Genomic DNA, 14710 nt, shown 5'->3' with positions numbered 1-14710 from the left:
GTAGTAGATGATTAATTTTTTAATGAACTATTCATTTGGATGATGGATGGATAGATGGATGGATGGATGGATAGATGGATGGATGGATGGATGGATGGATGGATGGATTGATGGATGGATGGATGGATGGATGGATGGATGGATAGATAGATAGATAGATAGATAGATATATAGATAGATAGATAGATAGATAGATAGATAGATAGATAGATAGATAGATAGATAGGTAGGTAGGTAGGTAGGTAGGTAGGTAGGTAGGTAGGTAGGTAGGTAGGTAGGTAGGTAGGTAGGTAGGTAGATAGATAGATAGATAGATAGATAGATAGATAGATAGATAGATAGATAGATAGATAGATAGATAGATAGATAGATAGATAGATAGATAGATAGATAGATAGACAAGCTAAAACCTCACCTGACCTAAACACGACTAAACACAGCTAGTCTTCTTCTTAATATATTCATGGTTTCAGCCTCTAAAATTATTTTACCGGCACACACACTCTCTCTTGCACATACACAAGTCTTTAGTGTAGGGCAGAACGCAGTGAACCAGATCAGTCCAGTTCTAGAGCCGCTCCGCTGTGGCTTTGGTGGAATTGCTGGGTGGCTTTCGCCAGTAGTCAGACTTTTTATGAGACTGAGCAAATGTTTTGGTGGAGGAAGTAAGGGTATGTGTGTTCAAACAAAAATATGTGTTTGTGTGTGTTTGTGTGACAGAGGGTTAAATGGGGAACAATTGAGCACGGCTTTTGGGATGGAGTCCCACATAGTTCACCATAGTGTATGCCAACTAAAACTAGCGCTCACAGTGTGGATGTAATGAGCACCACATTGCACATTCAGATATCACTAACCAAAGCATCTATTTGAGTGTACCTGTTTGAGGATTTGTGAGTCTGTGTTTGTTCCTTTGGTCAATTCTATAAGCGGATAAGAATGTGACTCAAGCCCTTTGTAATGACAGGCCGTGGAAAAGCCATAGCACCTCTCACCCTCATTGCCACTTCAGTTCTGTCTCTCACACTCATTCTGTCCTTTTTCCTTTCCCTTTCTCCATCCTCCCATCCCTCTGTTACAGGCCTTCATAATAACAGGGTGGAGAATCGCAGAACTTTTACCCCCCTTAACCACTTCTTCCAAACACGTCTTTCTTTTGTCTTATTCTCCCTCGTTCAACTTTTGGTATGTTTTCTTTTTCTCAATTATTTCCCCCACCAATCCTCACAATGGTTTTTCAGGCACATAAATGGTACGCTTTGAAGATGTACTATTTTTATGTGTTTTCTTGCCCTTCTCCCCCCAATTCCCACCAAGTACGTTTAAATTGCTTCAGTGCTGGAGCAGCCGCCAACTCTGTTAAAACATTTATGACAATAACCAACATTTATGAATGATTCTCTGTTCATATTGTTCCCTCTTTTCTCAGTCTTATTCTTTTTCTCTCTCTAACCTAATTTAGTGATTATTTCCCAAAGGAAAGAAAATGTACAAATAAGATATTTTTAAAATCTAATTTCTATCTCCTTCGCAGCAGTGAAATTAATTGAAGAGCAAATGCAGACGTTTGCTTAAGCCTTCTGCTTTTCAGATGTTCTTCAGAGAAGAGCAAATAATTCAGACTCAAATAAAGACCCAAAGTTTCAACAATATCTGAACTCTGATCAGATCTATATAATTTGAATATGAACTTAAATATTTCTCATCAAATTATTCCAAAAACGTTCTGAGATCTCATTGATACTAACATTCAAAAGTGTGGGGTTTAAATGCATTTGATAGAAGTAGGGCTGTTTCGAATGCCATTTTTTGAGCTTCGAAGCTTAGGTGGCAATCAATATCGAATATTCGAAGCTTCGGTGGGTGGGGCTAAATATATAATAATAGTGTCGGTTTGCATTTGTATCATCTTTCACGACTTCACGTTTCACTCTTTGGCATCGTAAATGTGTTGCGGCAGACCCAGTGGAGTGCAGTGTTGCATTTTGTGCAATATGATCAGGTGGCACACATTCTTTAAATATTAATAAACATTTAATAATCTTTTAAATAGAACAGTTTCCGGTACGCATTACACGGGCAGGTTTATGCTCCGAAAACGGACAGTGCACAAGTGATACAAAACACAAAGTCTGTTGAGAGCAAGAACTTTAATAAGGTATAACGAACCTTTCTTTAAAACAAATGCATCCCAAAACAGAAATTAAATTAGTAACACACAGTGATTTCAACAAACTGTAATAAATAAAGAACATGGTAGCATGCTTATAAACAGTTGAATAAGAATAAATGAATTGTTTTTAAAATGACACAAAATGTAAAATCTATTACAATTAGTTTTATTCTGACTTTTTGTTAATTGAAATCTTTAAAATGCGCAATGCTTTTATTGAAAACATGTAGCGGTGTTATTTTTTATTTATTATTATTATTTCAAGCATGAGTGAGAATGAGTCCGCTACGGAAGTCACGTGTTGAAAAAAAAAAAACGAATATTCGAATCTCAAAACTGAAAATCGAATGCCACCTCACCGAACGAATATTCGAATATTCGATTATTCTAGTACAGCCCTAGATAGAAGTCTCTTATGCTCTTCAAGGCTGTCCTTTTTTCTTTGCTTCTCTCTTTCCTTCTGTTTCTCTCTCCTTCTGTTTCTCTCTCCTACTTTCCCTGGTTCACTTCACTTCTGTAGATTTTATTGGTCTGACCAGCACACAGCGCTTCCCTCCATTAAAATAGAAGAAATTTGTCAGAAAAAGGCACAAATACCAGACTTAACATTTACACAAAGAATTTTACGTGCAATACTAACAAAATCCCTCGTTTGTGCACATATTCTGTGAGCTATTATTCTTGTCTGCAGTGTACCACATGTGTTTAATATTTAATATATAAATGTGGTACTACAGATGCTGGATGACTTGTTCAAAGAGATGTTTTCTGTATCCTCTTTAGGCCTGCGCTCCACTGTGGTCCCAGGAATGTGGTACATCTCTGTTCAGCACAGGAATCTGTGCGTCTGTCACCAATAACATGGAGCCCAAGGACACTATTGCACCCACTGCCCAGAGTGAGATAAACATCCTCTGTCCATCTGACCTGTACAATTTAAAGAAACAACCAGTATTTGACTGAACTGTGTTTTCACAGGATGCACCACTTACATGGACATAGTGATTGTTTTAGATGGTTCTAATAGTATCTACCCCTGGTCTGAGGTGCAGAACTTCCTTAGCAACATTCTCAGCAAGTTCCACATAAGCCCTGAGCAAATGCAGGTATGTTTTTTAACAAATTGGTTACATAGTATTTTAAAGGGGGGATGATTTGAGGAATCAACTTTTCCTTGAGCTTTTGAGAAAACTTCCTTGTTAGTCAAAGAAAAGCTTTTATAGACACCAGGCTCAGCAAACGGTCCTGTGCTTCATACTGACGTCAGTGCGCGACGAAACACTGCCTCTACCTCGCGTCTAATTCAGTAGCCTCGCCCACCGACTCATGGAGGGCTTGTGCTAGCTGGTCAACAACAATAAACATGATGAGGAAGATTAAGATATTACGCTATTCCTGGTTGTGGAAGAACACAGTCGCTGATTAAGCTTCATTCGTATCTTAATATTAGGAATGAGTGGTTGAATTTTATTGTTAATGAAGTTCCAGCTCACGTGGGCAAGTCATTCACTTCAGTTCACTGCGGAATCGTTTGTAAACAAATCTCCGGTCGATGCTGGATTTGGATCCGACAAGACTCATTCTCTCCTGTCCGTCATGTAAACTGACAGGGGAGCTTAAGCTCATTAAATATGCAAATATTATCCAATTCTTGGCGTGGGCGTTTGCTTCCAAGTCTCCAGTCCGGCACGCCCATCAAAACCCAGTGTTTTGGAGAGAGCCTCAAAACCAGTGTAGAAAATAGCCTATTAATTATTAGTTATGATGTTTTTTGAATGTAAAAACCACATGAACATCATTAGTTGACCTCATACAACACAGTATATAAAAAAAGCCAGTTCATTGTACTTACTCAAATAAGTACTGAGTAATATTTATGAGCTACATGTACCTACTACAGTGTTGCATTTAGTGTTAGGGTTTGGTTTAGGTTTAGTTACTTGTAATTATGCATAATTGACTGTTATTATATAGTAAGTAAATGTAACGTGTAACTAGTGTTACCAACAAATTATGGAGTTTATTTAATATTTAATGTGTGGGTTTTAAGGGATTTTGTTTGAAAAATATGTTCTTTCCAGATTTGACTGACACTTTTTTGGGCCTCTAAATAATGTTTCCTCTTTTTTATTTAATCATCACTTGTTCATCAAGTGATGATTAAATGGGGATATGTTGGCATAAGATCTGAGTTTGAGTTAACATCAGTTTTTATTGTGAAAAAAAAAAAATCTGTAATTAAAATAACTTCATTACAGAGTCATTACAAATGAAAAAATCTGGTCTTGAAAAATAAAGGCAAAATCATGGAAGGTCATTTTTCATAACATGCATAAGCATAGCAAAGGGAGTGACCAAAACCTCTACTTTAAAACGACGTGCTTTTAGGTAACAGAGAAGCACACTGGCTGAGGTTTGACTGATGTGTAGAAATGACTTTTAACCTTAAATCCTGTCATCAGCAGCTAACACAGATCTAGTTTTGATGCTTTGAGACGGTATATGAGCGACTGTGAGTAATAGAACCGCAAGCCAGTCTGCAGAGTGAACTGAGCTGAAACAGAAACAGGCGAAAATATATTACAATGTTAATGTGAATAGACAGAAGTTGTGGTTTCTAGAGAAAAAAGACAGAAGGGACCGAGTTAGAAATGTATGATTGTATACTAGAGGCAGTGTGTGAAACCAGAAAGTAATAAAGAGAAGATGGACTGATAGATGCATGGATAGATGGATGGAGAGATGGATAGATAATGTATCTATGTTCCTAGACTGTATTTTTCTTTATGTAAGATATTTAAGGCGGTAGGCAGGCTGGGGGCAACACGAGGTAAAAGGAAATTCCTCTGGTTTGTGGTGCATATCTTGCTCCAGCAGATTTGGGCCTTCATGTTGGTGGGGCGGAGCGCATAGTGGAGATGCCAATCTCATCTACATCTCATTGTAGACTTGAGTTATCCACTCTGCACAAATGACTGCTGCTGTGTTACTTACTGCAAATTACCTCAAACATCTACTTGCTTTTTCTTTTTTTTACTTTTAATGGCAGGGAGCCCTAATATGATGATCTATTATAAGGGAACCTCTTCCTAAAACATAAAGGCATTTACAAAGATCAGGCATAACATTATGACAGGTGAAGTGAATTACTCTTTATCTATTCTTATCTCTTCTTATCTCTTCATCAGGACATCTGTTTGTGGGTGGGATATATTAGGCAGCAAGTGAAAATTTTGTCCTCAAAGTTTATGTGTTAGAAGCAGGAAAAATAGGCAAGTGTAAGGATTTGAGAGAATTTGACAAGGGCCAAATTGTGATGGCTAGACGACTGGGTCAGAACATCTCCAAAACGGCAGCTCTTGTGGGGTGTTCCCTGTCTGCAGTGGTCAGTATCTATCAAAAGATTTAAAAAAATTAAACAAAATAATTTACTCTGTACAAAAGCTGTTGCTGGGTCACTGGGACGGTCACATTACCCTTTAAAAAGTTTCTAATATATACCATTTAGGTTCTAATATTTAAATATGCTGTACAGAGCGGATCAGTTGCGAGTTGGCGCAGACCAGAAAACATATCAGACCTATTTTAATTCTTCACATAATGCTATATTTTAAAGTGATATAGAGGAGTGTAGGATGATAAATGTTTAGACAGACTCTGCATAAGAAACAGTACTGATGAGTAGAAGAGATAACTTCGGCGCCATAGGCCAACATAAATTACACACTTCATGTTCACTGTTTTGCACCAATGTGATAATCCACCTGGATGATGCGACGGCAGCCATATTGCGCCAGAACGCTCACCACACCAGCTTATTGGTGGAGAGGAGAAAGAGTGATGAAGCCAATTATTATATGGAGATTATTAGGAGGCCATTATGGACTGGGGCCAATGGGCAAATTTGGCCAGGATGCCAGAGTTACACCCCTACTCTTTATCGAAGGACATCCTGGGATTTTGAATGACCACAGAGAGTCAGGACCTCGGTTTAATGTCTCATCCGAAGGACGGAAAAAATATATTAGACTGTGGCTGTCAAATGCGGCTTTATCAATCTCAATGGCTCTGAGTCTGGCTGAGCTGTGATATAAACAAAACGCTATTTGATATTTTAAAAAAGGGGAGGAGCTGTTCGATGTGTCCCACCCTGTCTTACTGTTTCAGTTGAAACGACAACACATTGAATAATGCTGTGCGTTTCAATGCACTTCAGTGAGCCTTGAACATCAGAAATGACACATATCAACTTTAACTTTGTTGTTTGTGACTATGGTTTGTAGGTTGGTGTCCTGCAGTACGGGGAGATCTCGGTACACGAGTGGTCTCTCAGGGACTATCAGACAACACAGGATGTGGTTGAAGCCGCCAAGAACATCAGTCGTCAGGAGGGACGGGAGACCCGCACTGCGCACGCCATCCAAATGGCCTGGTATGGCAATTCACTGTTCATTTAAAAAAAAAAAATGTAGCACACCCCCTCTCCTTTTTGAAAGGTATCGCCTTATGTACATTCTGCCCTTTCCCTGATCCCCACCACATCCAGAGATAATGTAAAGTGTGTAACATAGATGAGTCTGTCTGGTCAATAGTGCCTTTGTTTTTATGTGGATACTTTTGAAGGTGCCTCCTCAAAACTGTAATTCCTTTATTTCCCAAGAGACTTGCATACGTGAGCAAAGAGTTGTTTAAAGAGGGTCATATTCATTCTCTTTGTTCCATTCACACTCCTTCCACCCCAGTAATTTCTGCTTCTGCCATTCTTCATTATTGGCATCCCAATGCCAAATATCTCCAGCACACAACACACACACATAACCACACAGGACACTAACCATAGCTGTCACTTGCTGACCACAAAAGCAAAAGCTCATAAAATAAAACCCGTCTTAAATTTTCAGTGACTGAAAATTAGATTTGAACAATCTAGTCTAATTAAAGTCAAGCTATGCATTTTAATACCATATAAATATATTTGGGGACCATATCATGGAAAACATAACTGCTTTTTTGAAAGAGAAAGAATAGAGGAGCCAAATGCAACATCAGTACTAAATCTACAACGTGAAAGATACAGTACAAACAGTACTTTGTAGTCTGATTCCAGAACAAATCAATCTTATGCATTGGTTCTTTTCAATGAATTAAAAAAACAGCACGACTAGTGTGAATCCAGAATGAATCACTCTTATTAGATAGCTCTTTTTAGTGAATAAAAAAAAAACAGCGTGACCAGTGTAGTCTAATCTCATGTAGTCACTATTGCAGATTTCATTGGCCAAGCACCGTCCAAGAGGACATTTGACTGACATGTAACGCAACCAATCGCAGTTTGTTTTGTTCCATGTCATATTTAGGGCCAAGCAAATGTAAAGTCGATGTCCCAATATCAGACTGATATGCATCTAATAAATTATTTATTCAAGAATGTTATGCAAGTTTACTGCAACAATGGAACCACAAACGAAAATCCCACATTTAGTAGATCCTGGTAAGTGCTCATTGTCACAGTTGTATAACATGGCGGTGTTCTTCTTCCAACATTAAACCATATTTTACAGTAATAAACAAAAACAACAACACAAAGCAAAACTTTGGGGTCCACTGTATGACTACTACTGCCACAGTAATAATAATAACAACAACAACAATAAAAAATATTAAAACAATTTATTTTTAGTGAATCAAAAAAGTTTATTTTTAGTAAAACAAACACTCATGGCTTATGATGTGTTATCAATGAAAATGATTCAACAAAAACATTCAAGAATCTAGTCAAAAATCTCTGTCAGGTCCTTTGTGTATTTGTTTGCATTGTGTGCCTTTGTTTCTACACAATTAAATACTCATTTAAGACTTTCCATTCTCTAGAATTTGACAGACATACACTCTCACAGTAGTTGAAGTGACAGCAGTAGTTGGGTGAGGTGAGGAAGGTTGTCATAACATTCAGGTTTGCTGATGCAGAGAGAGGAGAGAGCTGGCTCAGCAGAGCCGCAGGTGTGGTCACCAGCCAGTAGACTTAGCTTTGCCTTTGCCCGTGCAGCTGTTCAAACACACATGACCATGTTCATACTTTCACACACACAGACACAAACGTGAGAGAATTCATATATAGCAATTAATTCAAACACACAGTAAATGAAAGAGTGTGAGTTAAAAACCACATAAGTCCAGATGTAGCACTCAATAAAAGCACAGCAGCCTTTAAATAACGCCAGCCCCAGCAATTAACAGACTTATTTGCTCAAATCACTTTCCCTGCTATTTTCTTGCTTTCTTGCTTTTTTTCTTGCTTGCTTTCTTTCTTTCTTCCTTGCTTTTTGCTTTCTTTCTTGAAAAAAATGTGATTCAATTAAGCGCACACATTTTCTAGCTTGCTCTCTTTCTAAATCTGCATTCATAATTGATAAAATCCCAGTCTGAAACATATGTGTAACAAATTTTTCTTGACTTTTCTGTTTCAAGATGTCTGTCCCTCATCACATCTTGTATAAATATATTCACGAAACAAACATTTTTCTCCACCATTAAAACCTGCCCTCTTTTTTTTCCACATACCACATCAAAACAGCCCCTCACTCTTTTGTCAGTTCTCCTTTTGAATCTTTTGTGTGGAAAATCAGAGCCATTTTGTTTTTCACGTGATTTTGATACCGTCTCATTCACAGATGGTATCTTCAAAAATATTTGTGTTTTCACTATTGTTGCCTTCTTTATTACATCTACCAGTCCTCTTCTCTCCTCTCCTCTCCTCTCCTCTCCTCTCCTCTCCTCTCCTCTCCTCTCCTCTCCTCTCCTCTCCTCTCCTCTCCTCTCCTCTCCTCTCCTCTCCTCTCCTCTCCTCTCCTCTCCTCTCCTCTCCTCTCCTCTCCTCTCCTCTCCTCTCCTCTCCTCTCCTCTCCTCTCCTCTCCTCTCCTCTCCTCTCCTCTCCTCTCCTCTCCTCTCCTCTCCTCTCCTCTCCTTCACTGGATGTAATTAGGTGGAAGGCTGCTGGTTGTTTTTAAACTCTGCACTCTTGTGGGTAGCCACATAGTTATATTTAGCTAGAGTCTGGACGACCGCCTGAAAATCACTAAGTTGACTAACGCTGGCTGTACCACCAAACTTACATCTTGAATAAAAAATGCAGGTCACCCTCCCACAAGCAGCATAGAGACCTGCTGCATGTATCGGCTGCCTGTTAGTTTGCGTTTGTATGAATCTTAATAAGAAATATGGACAATTTTTAGATGTACGTCTTTAATTGGCAATTATCATAGGTTATTTTATATAACCAAATATTAAACCATATGGCTTTTATTTTACTTAAATATAGAACAAATAATCTATTCAAGCAAACTTTATTTAATAAAATATGCAGTAAAACAGAAATCATTCTAATATACCTGCACAAGAAACATGTTTTATTATTATTGGTGATAATAAGTGTATTTTATTGTTATTTATTTTATTATTATAGCTTTATTTTTTTGTGGAAACTGATATTTTGTATTTCAGAATTCTTTGAGGAATAGAAAAGTAAAGAAAGCAACTTTTATTTGAAATAATGTAATTTTGTATAACATATCATACCATTTCTTTACTGTTACCTTTGATCATTGCTGACATTTCTTTAAAACCATGTTACTGACTCAAATGATTGTGTTGAACTGTTCTCCTGTCCTTACTCACGTCTAGCACGGAGGCCTTCAGTCCAGACAGAGGTGCCAGGGAAGGGGCCACTAAAGTGATGATAGTTGTGACCGATGGAGAGTCGCATGATGAGGAAGACCTTCCTGAGGTCCTGATTGAATGTGAGAAACGTAACATCACCAGATATGCCATCGCTGTGAGTACAAATACACATTCATACCATAATTAAACCTGTCCCCTGATGTAGGCTGGAAAAACCTACAACCCCTCCTAAAAAAAACAGCGAGCTGCAGAGTGTATGCCTGAATATCAGATCTCCACTTAAACTAACCATAATTGGCACTGCTCTATTTTCAGTGTCTCTGCTCAGCTCCACCCGGTTCTCTCACTCTCTGTCTCTGCTTGAATGATAAAGCTGTCTTCCCTCATTCTTTAAACAATCATAACCACATTATTACTGCTCAGAAATAGACTTAAACGGAGATCCTCGCCATCAGAGGAATGAACCACACCCTAAAAACTTCTGTACACTGACACCATGCCCCTCTGGGTGGGTCAGTGGGCGGACTGCACTCCTTTGCTGCCACCCTAAACCACAACAGCACAAGAAAAGACAAAGTGAAGCTGCCTCCACCAGAGCCTGGGGTGTCAGTGTAGCCAGAATAGCTTCCTCCATTTAGCAGTCTATTTAGCTGTATATTAAAAAACACAAATGCGAGCGTACTAGCAAAATTAAAGGATGTGTTTGTCCTCAATTTTCTGTCTATATTCATGAGCTCACAATCAGGAACTGTTATGGACAATGGGGTCTATTTTGCATTCATGAATTTATTACATAAACAACATTACCTGGCATATTAGGGCGTATTTGGGGACATTTAAAATGAAAAAGAGTTTACAATAAATGCAATTACAAATGATATATAGTATCGTATTTTTCTGAATGTAAAATGACCCAGATTATAAGACGGACCCCCCTTTTTTTCAAAACCTTTTGGAAAAAGTATTTTTGATTTATTTAAAAATGCTTTTTATTTTTCATATTTTATTTTTATATTGAAAGTATGGCAATTTCTGGTCATATGTACCAACGATCTAAACTGGGTAAACCCAGCCCAATCTGCTGGGAATTTGATTTTGCCCTGTAGCTCAGGCTGGAAACCTGTACATTGTTTTCTCCTGCTTCTGTTACAAATTTGCGGGGACCAATTCACAAACCGGCTTGTCCTCCCGGCGCACTATTGGCGGGTTTAACACAATGATGGATAGAGAAGCAATGGATTGTTGGTCTGATTGGTTGAAGGACTGTCCAATTTCATACAGTCATTTGAACTATGCCCGTTGATCATGCCTCTTGTGCAGTGGAAAATACAGAGCAGACTCCCCAGACCAATGTTCAATGGTCTTAAAAGATAGAGCTAGGTCTAGTGATAGCCAGACAACCAACTATCACATTTTAAAATAAACAACATAAAAATAGCATGTAGCCCATCTGAATTATATAACAATTATATATAAAGAAATCTTATTCTCTGGGTATCATCTTACATTTTAATGAAATGTATCATGTAATCGCCCAGTCAGTCGTGGAAAGACATCAACAAAACAGCTTGTAAACAATATGTCAGATGCTACATATTACATATACAGGCAGATAGCAAAGCTGAACTAACGGTTTAAAGAGGATATGGAATCATGCAAGAAATCACCTATATTACAAAGTGGTTATGTTGAATTTTTTTGTCTGGCAAGGCTTATTTATGCTGCTGTACGATTGCTAAGGTGTGCAATAGGGTGCTGTAAGTGATTGCTAAGACATAGCTACACAGTTTAAATGTCACTATTTATTGGCTGCTTGCTAAGCTGAGTCTGTTATATGTGTGGTGCCTTACCAGGTGAGGGCGCTAATGGTGGAGGATATACCGTGTGAACGGTGACAAATAAAACAGTTGTTATTGACCTACATGGTGTTCGGTCTAACTTATTACATGGTGTCAGAAGTAGCGAATTCAAGCCCATTATGGAAGGACTAAAGCCACCACAACCACTGCAGTTTGAGGGCAACACAGCGGAGAACTGGAAAAAATGGAAACAAAAATTTGAACTGTATATGACCGCGTCGGGCATAGAAACAAAAGCTAAGAAAATACAGAGCTGCACACTGCTGCACGTTATTGGCGACGAAGCCCTGGAAATCTACAACACGTTCGAGTTTGCTGAAACTGAAGACAAAAATGACGTTAAAGTCATAATAAAAAAATTCAACGACTTTTTCGAACCCCAAAAGAACGTGACATTCGAACGCCACATTTTCAATTCGAGAGTCCAAGCACCAGGTGAAAGCATCGATCAGTTCGTTACGGATCTCAAAACCAAAGCCAAGTCGTGTGAGTACGAACAATTATGTGACAGTCTAATAAAGGACAGAATAGTAATAGGCATTCGTGACGAAAACCTGAGGGCCAGGCTGCTGAGAGAAACTGATTTGGACTTGCATAAAGCAATTCAAATGTGCCGCGCAGCCGAGGCGAGCCGCGCACAGCTGTCTCAAATTCAAGTTGCATCAGAAACAGAAGTTCACACTGTGAGAAAAACGCGAACAGGACACGAAGCACATGCCAACGATCCAGGCACGTCACGTTACATCATACGGAACTGTAAGTACTGCGGAAAGGATCATAACAAAGGTAAATGTCCCGCATATGGAGAACACTGCAAAAGATGCGGAAAAAAGAATCATTTTGCAAGTAAATGCATGTCCACCAGACCTCAGAAAAATATAAATACTGTGTCTGAAGAGACTGATTCAGAAGATGAATTTTATGTGGACGCTGTGAACGCTAAAAATGGAGAGGATTGGATGGTGACCATCAAACTGAATGGCCATAGAACAAAATTCAAGATTGATACAGGAGCTCAATGCAATATCATTCCACAGTCAATACACGCCCAAAGCTGTTCCAAGATGGAGAAATCAAAAGCAAGGTTGGTGACATATGGAGGGCAGTGTTTGAAACCCAAAGGCAAATGCTTGTTGTTAGGTGAATACAAAGGCAAATATTATGACATTGAATGCCAAATTTTGGAGGATGATGTACAGCCCCTGCTTGGACTAAAAACGTGCATGCAAATGGGACTCATTAAACGTGTAGCGGCAGTTACATCACAACACAGCGACATTAAAGGCAGATATGCAGATGTCTTCACAGGACTAGGCTGTATTGAAGGGGAACAACACATCAAACTCAAACCTGATGCTCAGCCTTCCATACATCCACCTAGACGAGTTCCGGTGGCCCTCAGGAACAAAGTTATGGAAGAGTTGGAACGGATGGAAAAATTGGAAGTCATTGAAAGGGTGGTGGAGCCCAGAGCTTGGGTCAACAGTATGGTCACTATATGGAAACCAGAAAAGAAAAAAGTCAGAATATGCATCGACCCAAAAGATTTGAATGCAGCAATTGAAAGAGAGCATTACCCAATGACAACAATTGAGGAGGTGGTAACAAGAATGACAGGAGCTAAAGTATTCACCACACTCGATGCACAGTCTGGCTACTGGCAAATAAAATTGGACAGAGAGAGTTCCAAATTATGTACTTTCAACAGCCCCTTTGGAAGATTTGCCTACAAAAGACTGCCGTTTGGAATCAGCTGTGCCGGGGAGATGTTTCAAAGAATTATGTCACAAACATTTGAAGACTTGGAAGGTGTTGAAGTGATTGTGGATGACATATTGATCTGGGGGGAGAATGAGCAGCAACATGACAAGAGACTGGAAAAAGTCATGCAGCGCATCAGAGAAAGGAACATAAAACTAAATCCAGAAAAATGTACATTCAAAGCTAAAGAAGTGAGCTACATGGGTCACTTGCTGACTGCAAATGGACTTAAACCAGACCCGGAAAAGGTGGCTGCTGTTAGGAACATGCATAGACCACAGAACAGAACAGAGCTGCAGCAGTACCTCGGCATGGTCACATATTTAGGCAAATTCCTCCCACAACTTTCTGATGTCACAGCCCCTCTAAGACTCCTTTTGGAAAAGACTGCAGAATGGTGCTGGGAAGAAGCGCATGGCAAAAGTTTTGAGAAATTACAGAGGATGGTCTCAGAAACAACCACTCTCAAATATTATGACCCAGCAACGCCAGTTACTCTTAGTGTGGATGCATCCAGCTGTGGGGTAGGTGCAGTGTTACTTCAAAATGACTGCCCCATAGCATTTGCTTCCAAAGCGTTTACTGAAACACAGAAGCGTTGGGCACAAATTGAAAAAGAATTGGCAGCCATTGTATTTGGATGTGAAAAATTTTATCAGTACACATTTGGAAGACACTTCACAGTAGAAAGTGACCATAAGCCGTTAGAAATGATCATGAAAAAAACCCTAGCAGACACTCCCCTCAGACTCCAAAAAATGCTCCTAAAACTTCAGAAATTCGACATGACAGTGACATACAAAAAAGGAACAGAGCTTCACATAGCCGATGCCTTAAGCAGAAATTATCAGTCTCACACAGATGACACAGATGAGGATGATATACAGGTCTGCACCGTTGCTTCACTACCCATCGCACCATTGCGCCTCTTGGAAATAAAAACAGAAACAAGAAATGACTCTGTTTTGCCCATCGTCAAAAGTTTTGTCCTAAATGGCTGGCCTGAAGAAAAACGTGAATTGCCTGACCAAGCAAAACCTTACTGGGATTATCGTGATGTACTGACTGTCGAAGATGACATACTCCTAAAAGGCAACCGCATAGTCATTCCACAAAGTAAACAAAGATTAATGCTACACAAACTCCACACCAGTCACCAAGGCATTGAAAAAACGAAACGGCTAGCGAGAGACATAATGTTTTGGCCTGGCATGTCGATGCAAATTTCTGACCTAATTT

The 14710-nt window shown here is 39.2% G+C and overlaps 1 protein-coding gene across 2 annotated transcripts in view; it reads left to right on the top strand.

Annotated features, from left to right (window-relative positions):
- The window catches only part of itga10 (integrin, alpha 10), a 62709-nt gene that overhangs the window by 19971 nt on the left and 28028 nt on the right, over positions 1–14710 (top strand). For both annotated transcript variants that reach the window (XM_067449012.1, XM_067449013.1), the window contains 4 exons: positions 2957–3071; positions 3152–3279; positions 6457–6605; positions 9855–10005. In XM_067449012.1, the coding sequence (XP_067305113.1) occupies positions 2957–3071; positions 3152–3279; positions 6457–6605; positions 9855–10005 (543 nt within the window). The remainder of the gene's footprint in view (positions 1–2956; positions 3072–3151; positions 3280–6456; positions 6606–9854; positions 10006–14710) is intronic.

The sequence above is a fragment of the Pseudorasbora parva genome, chromosome 7, assembly GCF_024679245.1.
Source record: "Pseudorasbora parva isolate DD20220531a chromosome 7, ASM2467924v1, whole genome shotgun sequence".
Taxonomy (NCBI): domain Eukaryota; kingdom Metazoa; phylum Chordata; class Actinopteri; order Cypriniformes; family Gobionidae; genus Pseudorasbora; species Pseudorasbora parva.
The sequence above is the reverse complement of the archived record's forward strand: the minus strand, read 5'-3'. Positions and strand labels throughout refer to the sequence as shown.